This window comes from Eurosta solidaginis, chromosome 1 (assembly GCF_040869045.1).
Source record: "Eurosta solidaginis isolate ZX-2024a chromosome 1, ASM4086904v1, whole genome shotgun sequence".
NCBI classification, from domain to species: domain Eukaryota; kingdom Metazoa; phylum Arthropoda; class Insecta; order Diptera; family Tephritidae; genus Eurosta; species Eurosta solidaginis.
In genome coordinates this window covers 58918566-58934027 of record NC_090319.1, presented here as the reverse complement: position 1 = coordinate 58934027, position 15462 = coordinate 58918566, and the positions used below count along the sequence as shown (strand labels likewise).

The 15462-nt window shown below is 37.2% G+C and overlaps 1 protein-coding gene across 6 annotated transcripts in view; it reads right to left on the bottom strand.

Moving 5' to 3' along the window:
• The window catches only part of Nep2 (Neprilysin 2), a 171457-nt gene that overhangs the window by 111830 nt on the left and 44165 nt on the right, over positions 1–15462 (bottom strand). The window contains exon 1 of one of the 6 annotated variants that reach the window (XM_067791919.1): positions 901–1032. The exons of 4 other annotated variants lie outside the window; for them this stretch is intronic. In XM_067791919.1, the coding sequence (XP_067648020.1) occupies positions 901–980 (80 nt within the window). In that variant the 5' untranslated portion in view covers positions 981–1032. Of the gene's footprint in view, positions 1–900; positions 1033–15462 lie in introns of those variants that run through there. One more of the 6 variants, XM_067791905.1, reaches the window with a different exon arrangement.

The window sequence follows — 15462 nt, the reverse complement described above, 5'->3', positions numbered from 1 at the left end:
TTGTTAGGATGGGTTCCCGGACATCAGGAACATGTAGGTAATAAACAGGCAGGCTGAAAGACCTTAAATTGTACTTAAATACATTAATAGCCTCCATATACTGTAACAGGCTGAAAGTTCAAGTCGATAGATCTTAATAAAGGTCGAAGTGCATCGAGGCCTAATAATAAAAGTTACGAAAACCCCTTACTGATTTCTTGAAGGATTTCAAAGCAGATTTTCTTTCCCTTCAGGCTTTTTATTATGGTGTTTTCTTTTCTGTAAAAAATGTACCCGAGTTAGTTTGTCTCAGTCCTTTATTGGATTTCTGTTTACCTTTCACAAAATGTTACCCTCTGAATTAGGAAATGGGTACCATTACCAACAAATTCAGCCATTCCGCAAAGTTCCACGTTATCTAGCTCAAAAGTTACAAAGTAAGAGTGCAATATTAAGGTAACATTTCTTCTAGAGAAGAAAACGCCGTTAGGTTTGCAATAATGGCCACCGAGTCTCGTGTTATTTACCACAACCGTTGCCGTTGTATTCGAAATTATGTATGTTTGTCACGATTTATTGTTATGATCATTGTCAACAAAAGACAGTTATAAGTTGGTGGAGTTCAATCGCAAACAATTTGACTGTATTATGCAAATAAGGCTTAAATTCGTTATTGTGTAATGCAGTAACAAAAAATAATTGAAATAATTTCTTATTAACACAAAATTCTAAAAAACAGCAATAAAACAAAAGTACTACACAAACAAAAGACAAATGTGTGAGTACACAATATAACAGCAACAATTGCGCACAAATCAACAAGATTGCATTCAAGAGAGAGACACCTTGTCAGTTTTGTTTTTGTATAAAAATGTGAATATATGTTTGTTGTAGGCGCATATTTGCATACGCATTACTCACCCACTGTATTGCTTTGGCTGACAGAGTCGATGAACGTCGTAGCCACAAAAAATTTGTTTCACAAACACGTCTTGGGACATATTTTGATGATCTTTACTGCAGTTTACATTTCGGAATCACAAAACAATTTTATAACTGTTGTTATTGTTGTACGATGGCTTGAAGTGTTTGAAGTAGTGCAATAAATAAGAAACATAGCTTAGTTAGGGTTGAACACATATTTCTGCATTGAAAAGTGTCTCACCGAAAATTCATCTTCTGGCAGATGCCCTTTGGGGTCGGCTTAACATATGTAGGTTCCGTCCTGCCAATTATTGAAGAAATTTAAAAGTTGCTTAACGTAAATTGGAAGAGAAGATCAGCCTAAGTCTCATAGCTGTGGAACAATATTCTATTCAATATTCAAACTGGAAAAAGAAGCGTCTAAGATGGGTTTGATAGTGAACCACACCACTCTTGGCAGCCATGATTTCGAAATACATAATAAAAGACTTCGTTTATTTGGGAACCAGCATTGACAAAAACAACATCATAAGCTCTGAAATCCAGCCAAGAACCATTGCAATAAGTGTTCCTTTGGACTAGATAAGCAATTGAAAAAGTAAAGTCCTCTCGGCAAATGAAAATCATTCTCTACAAATCACTCATCGTATCCGTCCTGCTATATATGGTGCAGAAGCATGGACCAAGACAACATCAGATGAAGCGGCTCTGGCAGTATTCGAGAGAAAAGTTCTTCGAAAGATTTACGGACCTCCTCAGTTAGCACATCGAAGAAGCGACTTGTTGGACGGCCATAAGCGCTTAAACGGTTAATTAAGGTCCAATTATGTTAGTAAGTAAGTGTCCTTTGCTATTCATCCAACATTTGCTTGCGCTGTCCCCCCTGCGGGCTAGGGGTCAAGAATATACCCGCGGTAGGTAAACCGATCGTAAAAGGCGATCATAAGTAGCAAATTGAAAAGCTAACCAATCCTAGGGTGACGATTATTTGAAAGGGAGCAGAGTGGACGCTGTGTACAACCTGCGCGACCCTATCACGGTCCTTAAAAACTGTACGGCGGGGTGTAAGACAAGCCAGTTGTAATCTTATGCGATGTATCGTATGATACTTGCATTCAAGTTCGAACTCCTACCTTGAGGATTCGGAAGAATCGCGGGGGTTGTGGTTTCATGTTGCATTTTGGTTTCCTTTGGTTTTGCTTTGGACGTATTCACTTTCGCGGAAGTTGACAATAAAGCATGCTTAATGAAGTTATGCAGTCGCTTCTTCGTTCGAGTTGGCAATATAGTATGCTCTTCGGACTAATGTGGTTGCATCAGCCTTCGAATTAGACAAGGAGTAATGCGGTCTTCTTCGATGGAAAGTTGGCATATGGGTTTCCACATGGGTAAACTGCCTCACTATCTTTTCTGGTCTATGCACAAGTATTTCAAAGACTCTTCAGCGGAAGGTCAACGATGCGGTTGATCACATCCCAAAATTGTGAATATTGAGAATTTAAAGGCAGTATAAAAATTAAGTGGATAAATAAAGCAGAATAAAAATTGGTTGAATAAATAATGCAGAACAGATATCGGCGGAAAAAAGAATTTGATATATCTGGTAGCATAAATCGTCTACCGTTGTCGACAATTATTGATAATTGTAAGAGTGGGTTAGTGCCCACTATTCTTTTTGAAATTTTATGAAACTTCGTTAGACCAAGACGACCACATCATCTGATACTTGAGCGAATGTGATTAGTACTTGTGATAAATGAAGATGTATCTATGATACACCGTAGCAGTCTTTCACAAAGAACGGACATTTCAATCCTGTGTAAACGTTATCAATTTACTGTAGTATTAGTAGTAGATGCTACAGTGATTGAGAATTTCTATCAATGTGTTGACCAGGTAGTAATCACATCCCTAAATTGTGATCCAGGAATTTACTGGATTTACTTATTGAAATTATGGAATAGTATCATGTATCTGATGATCCCAAGCATCAGAACAAGTTACAGCGAAGTACTTGTGCATATAATAGAATGGTTTGTAGAATCAAGGTGGAGTTGCCTTGCAACAGGAGCTAGATACACTCCATATCAAACCAAGGCAAGAACTTGTAATTGAAACGTCCGAATACCAGCTAAGTTGGTACCAATGATTCGACTAAGAAGTGTTGAGGGAAGGCAACATGGAGCCGATGGTTTGGTCACTGATCATGCAATTAGATCCATGTCAGTCACCGTGGGGTTGAGTCTTCCTTTGACAGGTACTGACGTTAAGCATATAACGTAATTTGTGTTCTTATATCACCGCGAGAATTCTCCACGTGTGCCATTCTTGACAAACTACATTTCATAAACTTAAATTAACATATTTCACTTTGTTCAACCGCATGGAAGTTTGGCGTACATAATTCTGAAAACTGTAGTAAATAAATAAATAAAAATAGCACGCGCATTCAACAATGTTTCGAAGTTTAAATCTGGAAAACATAAAAGTGGTGCATATTAAATTGTTTATGAACATAAGCAAACAATAAAAATATTAAAAATGTGTATAAAAAAATACTTGGCGCGGTATACATTCGCGTAGATTTCGGCCGAGCATCTCTTCCAACTTGCGGCGAGCTACTTTTTATATGTTTTATGCCTACTGCAAACGGCAGCTGCGAACCAGATGGATTTTCACAGAGAAGCTTTTCATTGTAGAAATACATGCAGAGTGTTGCCAAGCCCCTGCCAAGGGCGACCACGCTTACGACTTTTTCCTTTAGTATTTTTATGTTGCTTTTCCCTGGACTTAAACGCAGGACCGTCGGTATAGTAGGGCGAGCACTCTGCCACTACACAACCGTGGCCGCGGAATGCAAACGAAAAACAATGCCATCAAATATAAATTAAAATGAAATAATTAAAAAAAATTTTAAGTTAAACGGTTTTATTGAAAACAATACTTACATTAAGTAATCATAATACTAAAAGCTAGAAAATAATTAGGTAGATCCTAAGTACTAGTCATCACACTCCTCATCAATCTAGGGCGTTGATAAGACAATTAAAAGCCCACTTGGGCACGTGAAATTTCTAAAAATGTGAGGTGTAGCATAACCTGATTAAGATTCAGTTGGTCTTATATGACTATCAATAGAAATTTTACGCGTCCAACCCTTTTATTTAATTGTCTGATCAACGCCCTAGATTGATGAGGAGTGTGATGACTAGTACCTAGGACCTACCTAATTATTTTCTAGCTTTTATTTTATTTTCAAGTTTTTAACCTTTATTTAATTGCCTATTATATCTCATTCTATTTAATTCATTTTGTGACTCATTATTACAAGGACTCTTTCCTGACAATTTGTTACAATCTAAGTCCTCAATACATAATCCTTCCAAAGACTTTACTCGACTCTGCGCCACGTATGCTTGTCCCTCCTCCAACTTCAAAATATTTTGATGTCACTTCTACCGGACTGTATGTAATATTTGTTCCAAATATGAGCCAAATCGAACATCATATGTCGCATTCTATTCATGTATGTGTTATTTGTTCCAAATATGAACCAAATCTGACCACAAATACGAGTTTTTGAAATATTTAGATCCATGCGCCACCTATCGGATTTTTTTTCTTATTATTGCATTGTCATCGGGTTCTGAACTATATTCCAAGTTTCAAGCTTGTAGCTTATCGGGAAATTACTTGAATTTCAATTACAAAATTCGTGCCGGCCAGCCAGCCGGCCTGTCAAGTCAAGCTAAATAAAATCGTTCAAACAAATCACAGAGTGTTTAAAGACTTACAGAAAACGTAAACACATATGAATATTGTTTATGCTTTAAAAAACTACAAACTATGTGGCTTGTCTGAGAATGTGTATATTTTTTTTTTGGTATGATTATCCGCACACAGTTGCTAATGGCAGACAGCCAAGCATGTGTAGGTACAAACGTTTTGCCAATGACGTATTAATTGCTTGAAAGTTATAGATAATAAACTATCACACCTGGGACAACTTACTCTGCCTAAAATTGAATTTACTTGCTAGTTTTAAAAAGGTTTCAAAAAAGATTTCATACCTCACCCTTTCTCTGCATTTTCTCTCATCTATCTCTCTATCTTCCTGCCTCTTCTACCACTTCTCTAACCATAAAACGAATGTTTCAAATATTTCGATCTATGGTCAACTTCCCAAAAACACAAAACTATTTAGAAACGCAACGGATTTATATAAAACTACCGCTTTTCTTCCCTTTCACTCTTACTCTACCCATCTTTATATCGGCTACAAGATATTTGAAAATCATTTTGGGGAGTTTTCAATTTGGTATTCAATCAAAAGGAGAATACCAAAACCGGAAAGTTTTATGGGGTGCGGGCACTTGACATATAGGTATTAGTTTGGGTGCAGCCCTTCTTAATATCCCTGACTTTGGGCAGCAAAGAAAAACATGTCTTTCGAATATTTTATTAGGCTCCTGCGTATTATATACATATATATAACGTAAAATTTGATGAAAGAAAAGAAGAAGAAGCATAGTTTATTTGTAATTTGTTTGGCTTAACCCATATTATCCCAAGCAGTGAATATTGCTAAAAATTCTTTATCTCTTTGCATTACCCATCCCAGCAGATTCTTAAGGAACCAAAAATATGTCATTCAAATTGTTTATGGGAAACATCAACATTTGCCAATACCATATTTTCAGCCTTATTCCGATTCTGTAGGTTCCGACATTTTCATCAAGTCTATTTAATCCACCCATAAACTTGTAGTACATTTGGTAGCAATGCGGCTGATCAACATCTACACGTTTATTATTGACCCATCTCTATACCTTGCCGACTGGGCGTACTCCGCTTTCGGTTGAGATGACGGTTTCGATATTGTTGTTGTTGTAACGTACTAAAATTATGTTGGGAGTTTATATTGGTTACTTGATGGTAGGAGCCCCTTGCAGTTTTTTTTATATTTTTTGCATCTTTGATTGGAGCGTCTTCCCGTAGCATCGTGACCAGCCTTGCTGACTTCATCGATATGGTTCTCCAAAAATGAGATACCCCAATATTGTCCAGAGCGACCATATTTTATACCCAAAACGATTTGGCTTGCCGTGAATATGCTGCTTAGTTCCATGTTTTCCAAAATAAGTTATCAACGTTTCATCTATAGATAAATGTTTGTCTCCGGGAAAGTATTTTAGCCATCTTTCATTCATCATATCTCATAAATGTCTTACTTTCCCAAATTTGTCATCAGGAGAAATATGGCCATCCCCACTTGCATGGAAACAACGTTGTACTTCTACGAACCTATTACGAGACATGCACGAGGCCATACCTGGCTGATGAGTATCTATACTTTGGATCCAGTATAATCTGTATCAGTAAACACTATTGAAACCAGATAGGAGTAAAATACCGATAAAACTCACATCTGCGTCAGGTGTAACTCGGAAGTTCATTTTTGGTTTTGCAATTACATTCCTTCCCGCCACCGTGGTGTGATGGTAGCGTGCTCCGCCTATCACACCGTATGCCCTGGGTTCAACTCCCGGGCAAAGCAACATCAAAATTTTAGAAATAAGATTTTTCAATTAGAAGAACATTTTTCTAAGCGGGGTCGCCCCTCGGCAGTGTCTGGCAAGCGCTCCGATTGTATTTCTGCCATGAAAAGCTCTCAGTGAAAACTCATCTGCCTTGCAGATGCCGTTCGGAGTCGGCATAAAACATGTAGGTCCCGTCCGGCCAATTTGTAGGGAAAAATCAAGAGGAGCACGACGCAAATTGGAAGAGAAGCTCGGCCTTAGATCTCTTCGGAGGTTATCTCGCCTTACATTTATTTTTTATTTAATTACATTCCTTCAGTACTAGAACGTAGAAGTTCGTAAACCTTATCGTCAAAAAATATCTCAAAAACTTTAAGGAATTACTTTTATCAAAAAAAAATTCGGATGGAACTGATTCTTTTTCTTGCCTTTGTATGATATTTCACGCACTCCTCTATGCCCAGCGCACCTTAAATGGGGCACTGAATAAAAAGTTTCAAATCCATCGTAAGACGACGTAATATCGTTTTCTTCAAATTGCCAAGTATATGATAAGTTCATTAACAAAACAAAATAATAACTACAATAATTATAGCTTAAAGTCTAGGCAAATTTTTGCTTAGGTCTTCCTGCAGGTCATGTCGAGAAAAATTCAATAGATTTGACAAATTTCTCACAAAAAATACGCATGCATGGCCTTCTTAAATTACGAACTGATTATACGTAACTACGAATATTTTACTATACATTTTGAAATCTAAGCCTACACTGAAAGAAATGGTGTTAGTAAAATCAACAAATCGGTTCTGTTGTTATTGACTTAACGGAGATTCGGTGAAATTGATCGAATTATGGTTAATTCGGCCGAGTTTTTTGTTAGTTTAGTCATTTCAACAGAAGAGAAATTGCCGCTCTTAAGTTAACAAAACTCTGTAAAATTGACAGATTCCTAATCAATCTAACTGATTTTTTTGTTAACACAACTGGACTCACTGGTCATTTCAACAGCGATCAACAGTCAATACATGAGCAAATTCCAAAGAGAATTTTACGCTCACTGCGTTCTCTACTGTGTACTTATGTATGCTGTGTACTATATGTATGCAAATATTTACGTATGTATATGGCGGCCACCGTGTTGTAATGGTAGCGTGCTCCGCCTACCACACCGGAGACCCTGGGTTCACACCCCGGACAAAGAAACATAAAAATTTAAGAAATAAGGTTTTTCAAATAGAAGAAAATCCTAAGCGGGGTCACCCCTCGACACTGTTCGGCAAGCACTCCGAGTGTATTTCTGCCATGAAAAGATCTCAGTGAAAACTCATCTGCCTTGCAAATGCCGCAACATAGGTAGCAACAACCTTTTTTTGTTCATTTGACTACTAAAACGTTCAATTACGAATCAACGATTTGTGCGCAGTTGATTCAACATCTTGTTGCGGTGGATAAAAATTTACAGAAATTTCGGTCTGTTTCTTTCAGTGTACTTGGTCGACCGCGCATAGGGCATTACGAAGTATAAATGCACCCTATTTGGGACGATAGGATAATATGGGTTAATTTTGATTAATTTAATGTTCGTCATACGCCACGTATAAGCCATTGGAAGTAACCTATAAAATAAACTTAAACCATTATTTTTGTTGAATAAGCATCTTTGCTCACGGTATGGGAGAATCCGGAATGTAAGCTTACGGTAAGTATAAATGTGAGTGTATACGTAATTTGTGGGAGCGGTGGTAGGACAAGAAAGTAAAAAACGGGAGAGGTGCAGCCAGGGCAATTGCCCTGGGGCCCGGAAGGTTTTTGGGGGCCCGGAAAGGCAAAGCAGTATTGACAGTACTCTAACTAGGATTTCATAGATACATACATATTTTGTTGCTACAAAAAATTGTTTTAAAATTGAAAATCACTAAACTAAAATCATAAGCATCCAATCAAATACTATGGGGCATAATCATAGTCGAAATAAAATGTGATTTTAAGTTAGATAAACGTTTTTGACACAATTTTATAAGCGCAGAGTCATATCCTGAGAGATAACTCCCTGACAATGTTTGCACCTTGTGCTTGTCATAGTTTAAATTTATGTGGAGTGCAAATTGATGAATGTTGTGCAGAAGTCATCACATTTTTCGGTATTATGCAGAAATTGTATTATATCTTTAGCGCACGCCCTCAGAGATGGGAAATTCTCAAGGAAAAAACTGATTGCTCCTTGCACAGCATGTCACAAACACGATGGTCTGCTCGTGTGGATAGTGTGAAACCTTTCGCGACTCACATTCCCCAAAATATTGAAAGCTATTGGTGAAATCAAGCTTTTGAATATGAGTTCAGAAACAGTAACGGATTTGAAAAGTATTGGAGCATATATGGGGAAATTTGAGTGTATCCTCTTAGCCTCCATTTGGCTCAAAGTGTTGACGGTAATCAACCATCGTAATCTGGTACTGCAATCTAGAAATGGCACACTGGACGTGGAAACAGAAAATATACGTAGCCTGATTGATGAGTTGAAAAAGTTCAAGGATCAATGGTCGATCATACTTCAAGAATATAAAGTTCTGGCAGGGAGTACAGGAGTTGTGAATACCTTCGCAGAGAAAAGAAGGAAGATAAGAAAGCGCCAGTTCTATGAATTACCTGGCGAATCACCTGAGTGTAATTCCGAAACTCAATTCAAACAGCAAGTTTTTCACGTGCTTTTGGGCTGCTTGATTGGTAACATGACAAGACGTTTCGAAGCCGTAAATGACATTGCGATTAAATTTAAGGAAGAAGAGCTCAGAGAAAAGGCAGCAGCATTCTGCACGATATATGGCATCGATATTTCTACGGATCTAATAGATGAAATCATTCATCTCAAAGCCATCCACTTAGCAAATTTGGGATGTGATTCGCTGCCACCATTTCAATCTCTGAACAAATTTCATGACTTGAAGATGGAAGTATTATTTCTTAACATCTGCATAGCATTAAGAATATTTTGCACACTTCCAGTCAGTGTGGATGAAGGGGAGAGTTATTTTAGTCTATTGTCTCGCGTGAAAAATTTTTTACGTTCTACTATGAGCCAAAATCGCTTGACAAGCCTTGGAACATTGGTATTGGAGTCCAGCCTTGCTCGCAGCATTAGTTTTGAATCACTAATTTCCATATTCGCAGACCAAAAAGCAGGGAAGGTTTTCCTTGGCTGATTCAAGCTCTTAAAATGTACATATTTAGAAAAAGTTAATGTAAGCAAATCAAACAATGAAATCTAACATTACATTTATGTAAAAATGTATGTATGTTATGTTATTTTTTTTACTGGATTGACTTTATTTTTTAGGGGGCCCGTAAACGCGAACTGTCCCAGGACCCGCCTCGGCTCTCTGCGGCCCTGTGTAATTGACGAAAAGTTGCAAGCGATTTACTATCGAAAGGTTATTGAATTGTTATCGGAAAGTTATCGGAGTGCTACCGATTTACTATCGATGAGTTATCGGTGTGTGATCGGCTGTTTATTGACCTATTTTCGACGATTTATCGGTATTTTTCAGTGTTTTCGATAACCCGTCGACAAGAAACCAACAACAAGCCAGTGACTTGGCGATAACAAACAGTTAACTTGTCAATATCGATTGTTATCTATAACAAATCGATGAAGCTCGTCTCAAATAGCCCTGAAATTATACCGAAATAGCTCTAAAATTTTCCCGCCATAGTTCCGAAAAAGTCGCAAAAGTAGTTTCGAAAACCGCTCCTAATTAGACCCAAAATAACCCAGTGGATGGCAGAACTGATATCGAAGAAGGTCTCGAGTTAATTACAGAAAGGTTTGCTACTTTTCATTCCAAAAAAATATAGAAAACAGTAAGAAAAAATTCCGCAACATCCTCAGCAGATAACTTAATGGCCCAGAAAACTATCTGAATAGATGCTTCACGAATCCCGAAGATTTTCCTTGCGGTAAATATTATGTACTGACATTCAAGTATGAGCAACATTTTCTCTTTTTTGTAACTTTTTACATAGGCAATTGAAAAGGTCTCACATTCGTAGTATGTGCTATGGTTCAATCTAATTTTACCTATGTTGGAAACACCAAGTAAAATTATAAACTTTGCAATGAATACGAGACACTTGGGAATAGCATAGGTTAGGTTAGCTTAAAGTAGCCGGTTCGTGCGAACCTCACATTGGCTTAATGAGTCCATAGAAACGTTACCAGAAGTTTGTTTAACGATCAAACTGAAAAACTCTATCAAAAACAAGGACATATGTTATGCTTTCTAGGACCTATGCCACTTGCTGCTTATAGATCTGACAGCTGTAACACTTCTTATAGCTGGAATCTTAGCCCGAGAGAACAAAAAACGTGCTAGACCGTTTCCTCCTCCCATCCGCACTTCCTACATCTGCTATCACTAACCAAGCCTAATTGGAAGGCATGTGATGTCAGAAGGCGGCAGCATCTAGTCAGAATACCTGTCGTGAGTCTACAGTTTTCTCTTTCAAATGATAGGAGTAACTCTGTACGGCCTACACATCGGTACGACCTACACATCATCTTCGAAATTTTACAGTCCACGCTCTTCCCGCTTTCTCGATCATGTGCAACTCTCGACTTCTCTTTATCTCACCTAATTTAATTGGCACGTCAACAGAGCAAGCTTCGAGGGATGCGCTCTTTTTAGCTAGTTCATCAGCCTGTCCATTCCCATCTATTCCCATATACCCCGGAACCGAATAAACCAACATAGATGTATGCTTCTGCCTATCCCGATTCTTTAGAGAGATTATATATATTCTAACACACTTTTAGATGATATGCTATGCGAGATACTTGGCTTAATTGCTGCTTGGTAGTCAAAATAAAATTTGAAGCGGATATATTCTTCCTACTAAGGCCGCATGGTGTGCGCTCAAGATGCCCTGAGGTATTGAGCCTCGTTGCAACTGTTAACGTTGTGTTTTTTGCTACCAGCTCTACAGGTGAAATGTGCAGAACGGCATACAGTGCAGCCGTCGGGGTTGTTTTCATTGTCCGTAATGCTAAGCATTGTAGCCTGCACTCTAACTTTGTGAGGTAGGTTCTTTTTTGTGCGGCTGTCCACCAAATAAGGACTGCATAGTATAGGATAGGCTTTACAATACCCAATAAAAAAGAGAGGGCGCTAGATTCCACATACAGCCCGGCATTCTTTTACATGCATAAAGTGCCGTCGAGTTCTTCTTCACTCTCTCGTCCACGTTGAGCTTCCACGACAACTTAATGTCTAGAATTATTCCTAGGTATTTTATGCAAGGTTTGTCCCGCAAGGTCATCTAGCTCAGGCCTGGTTCAATTGTGAATTGATGATAGTAAATAGAATAAGCCAGCAGCTTAAACTTCATTTGAAATGTCACACGGTTAATATTATACTGTATTGTGACGAATATTATCATCACTAAGCTTATACTAAATAAATAATCACGCAACAACAAAAAACATTGAAGCGAGCCACACTGGTGTACATGTAGACATAAACCATCATTTACACACATACATACAAGGCATCGAAGAGATACTCACAAACGCATGTAATCATCAGCCGAAATTGTTACTCACACATACACACGCATATATATAGCTCAATTACCAAGCAGGAGATACAGCAATTCTAGAAGGCGAAACGTCTTAACTTTAGTAGAAATATGCGAATGAATCAACGGAGACTATAAAATCAGCGCAAGCTGAGTAGTCAGTATTCAGTTTTGATTTAAGCACGCTATTGGTTGTGAAGTATAAGTGTTATTATGAAGTACGCTCAAAGTAGTCTAATAAAGACCATTTTGCATTATTGAATATTGGAGTTATTTATTCAACAGTTTAGCGATTCGAACGTTAGCATAAAGGTTGGAATAAGTGGAATTCCCTAAATTCGTTGCAGTATTATAAATTTATATAAATCGAATAATAACAAATACTTTTATTTCATACTTAACATTTTTATATTTTTGTCAAGCACTTAATTTTCACACTTTGATATGGCGTTATTTGCATAAGGCTTCAATTTATTTAAGTACATTAAACAATGCATATTTCTACTTTTATTATCATTGGTCTACTTATTTGCTTTGTTAATCTAAAATAACCGTAAACATGTTGGTGAAATGTTAAGTGGGGGTTTCACATTTCCAGCAAAAAATTTTGTAAACAATTTGCTAGAAATAAGAACTTATTCTTTGGCGAAGTGCTTATCACTATTTGATTTATTTGGATTGGTAGCATTCAAATTTAAATCCATGGATGGAAAACCCAAAATTAGTAAAGGTGTACATCAAAATTGCCACAACGGCCAAAACTTCTCAAGATTCAGTTAAAGTCTTTGACACTACCTTAAGAACGACATAAAGATTTCAAAAATAGTGCATCATATGAGAGAGAAATTATTTTCTATAAGAGAGTTATAGCAAAACGATTTTACTGTCCTTGTCGAATAAATAAAATTTTTTTTTTTATTTTATTTAATAATTTGGGAAAGATTTAAACAACGTGACATCAGGACGGACAAGGCGGCAGCTGTTTCGATTATGCCTTGTAAATCTCTTCAAAGCCTTTTCTCCTGGGAGTGGGATTCTATAAATAAGAACAAAAGCAACAATACCAAGTTTCTTTGAAAAACCGCCTTACCAATGCATAACTTTACCACATGATGCCATACGAAGTATGGACTATGAAAAAAGAAAATATGCAAAGAAGGCAATTGGGATAAGGTTTACAAGAACTAAGGTATGACGTGGCTGAATCCGTTTGTAACACTTCAACCATCGTAAGAGTGTGGGTTCAAATCCCACTCCCGAGAGAAAAGGCTTTGAAGAGATTTACAAGGTATAATCGAAACAGCTGTCGCCTTGTATGTCCTGATGCCACGTTGTTTAAATTTTTCCCAAATTATTAAATAAATTATCAATTAAAATTTCTTCAAATAAAGCAATAAGGGTAATCCCTGCTTAAAAATTCATGCAAAAAAATTTGTCAATATAATTTTTTATCAGAAAGCAATATTGCATACAAACGATTTCATTACAAATTATGAACTTTACAATATTAGCTTAAATCAAATAAAATAAACTTTACATCTATATATGAATCGTCTATTTTCAAAGCCGGCCATCTCCAACCGACCAATAGCAATTCGCATTTCACGACCAGCGTTGCCATAAGTGAAGATTTATCTTCAAAATGAAGATTTTTGTGGCCTTTTTTTGTAAGAAATTTTCAAATAAAGTTTTCTAGATTTCCAAAAATTGCACTGAAAAGGGATTTTTCTTTTCGAATAGTTACAGGCTAAATTGCTTTATACCGCTACCAATTTTAAACCGAACTCTATTTCTATCACTGAACATCTTCGTAAGTGATATCTATGTACCTGACCTGTTTAAGCCATAAGTTATATTTTTACTTCGCTGGCGGTAAAATAAGGTGGCTCAACTCGTGGCCAATAATATTGACTAATACAAAATTTATTTTTCGATCAAATTAACATGTTCTACACCCCAATGCTTTATCTATTTCAAACCTGTTAAATTTGAATTATGATAAGTAATCAATTGACTAGATGGTTTTTTAATTGGTAATGATTATTTAACTTATTTTCAGAAAAAAAGTATTTCTTAAATAATTTTGGTTAAAAATAATCAAAAACTAATATTTTTACTTTTTTTAATTTTTACCATTTCTTTTTGATTTATACTTCCATAACCATTACCATGAATTAAATCTATAACCATTACGATTGGTTGGTTGGTTGGAGTGGAGAGTCCCAATTGACTCCAATTAGCGCTCATGTGCCGTTTTGATACCACAAACTCGTGAGTTAACCAATGAAAGGGTGTTGTAAGAAGACTAATAAATATTTTCACATGCGTCGGGGAAAACCCGTCCTCCTATATCCATCCCGTGGAGTTTATAAATGTGGGAAGCTCAACCGGCCTAACATCGTTGAGTTCTGGGAGGCTTTCGAAAAATGGCTTTCCAAGAAACTTTATTCTGCTTCGAAAGTGTGCTGGGCATTCGCACAGCAGATGCTCAACCGTTTCCTCCACCTCCGGACGCTTGCAGCTGCGACAGGAGGTATTGTGTTCCAGTCACATCCGTGCCGCATGTACCCCAATTGTCCAATGACCCGTGAGCATCGCAACTACTCTGGATATATCCCTTCTGTTCATCTTAAGGACGTGGGCGGGACAGTCGCAAATACTCCCGCTTCCACTCCGCAAGCCATTTTAGATCCGTCCGTGAAAACCGAGATGTCGAATCGCTAAGTGATCCCTCCATCTTTCCTTGTGGGGAAGAGAATTGTGTAGATGGTGTCGAAGACTTTCCTTGAACATATGTAGTCCGATTACGATTAGTAATCATTATTTAAGAGGTCTCATCTATTTACCACATATGAAAATATTGGATGATACAAAAGTTGGGAGTTTCCTAACAGATTCATCCTATTAGAAGAATGGAAGCGGGTTTGCTTACGTAATCGTAGATGAACATTTCAATAAGTTCCTATGGGAAAATAGATTTTGTTTTGAATTTTCCGAGTTCAAACGCATAAAACTCCGGGTTGCTATGATCGGCAGTTCTCTTTTAGTGTCGCTTAAAGACGAAAAAGGGCTTCTTAAAATGTATGCAGATAGACAAATTTAGGGCAGAACAACGTCTGCCGGATCTGCTAGTTATCTAAGATTAAAATTTGTTTGGCGGGTACTCACAATGTACAATACGCCTGAGTTATCTTCTAATACACAAAAAACAAAAATTTACATATGCACATATGATATGCAATCGCTTGAGCACACAGTTAGGGCCCCATTACTGATACTTAGCATATACTTGACTTGACTTGGCGTAAACTTGGCAACTTAGCCACGATTATACTCCACTTAGCGCATACAATCTGGCATCATAATCAATAAATGTCAATTTGTATGACAAAATGTCAAAATGAAATTGAAACAAACAAATGGCATCTCAAAATGTAAACGTCAC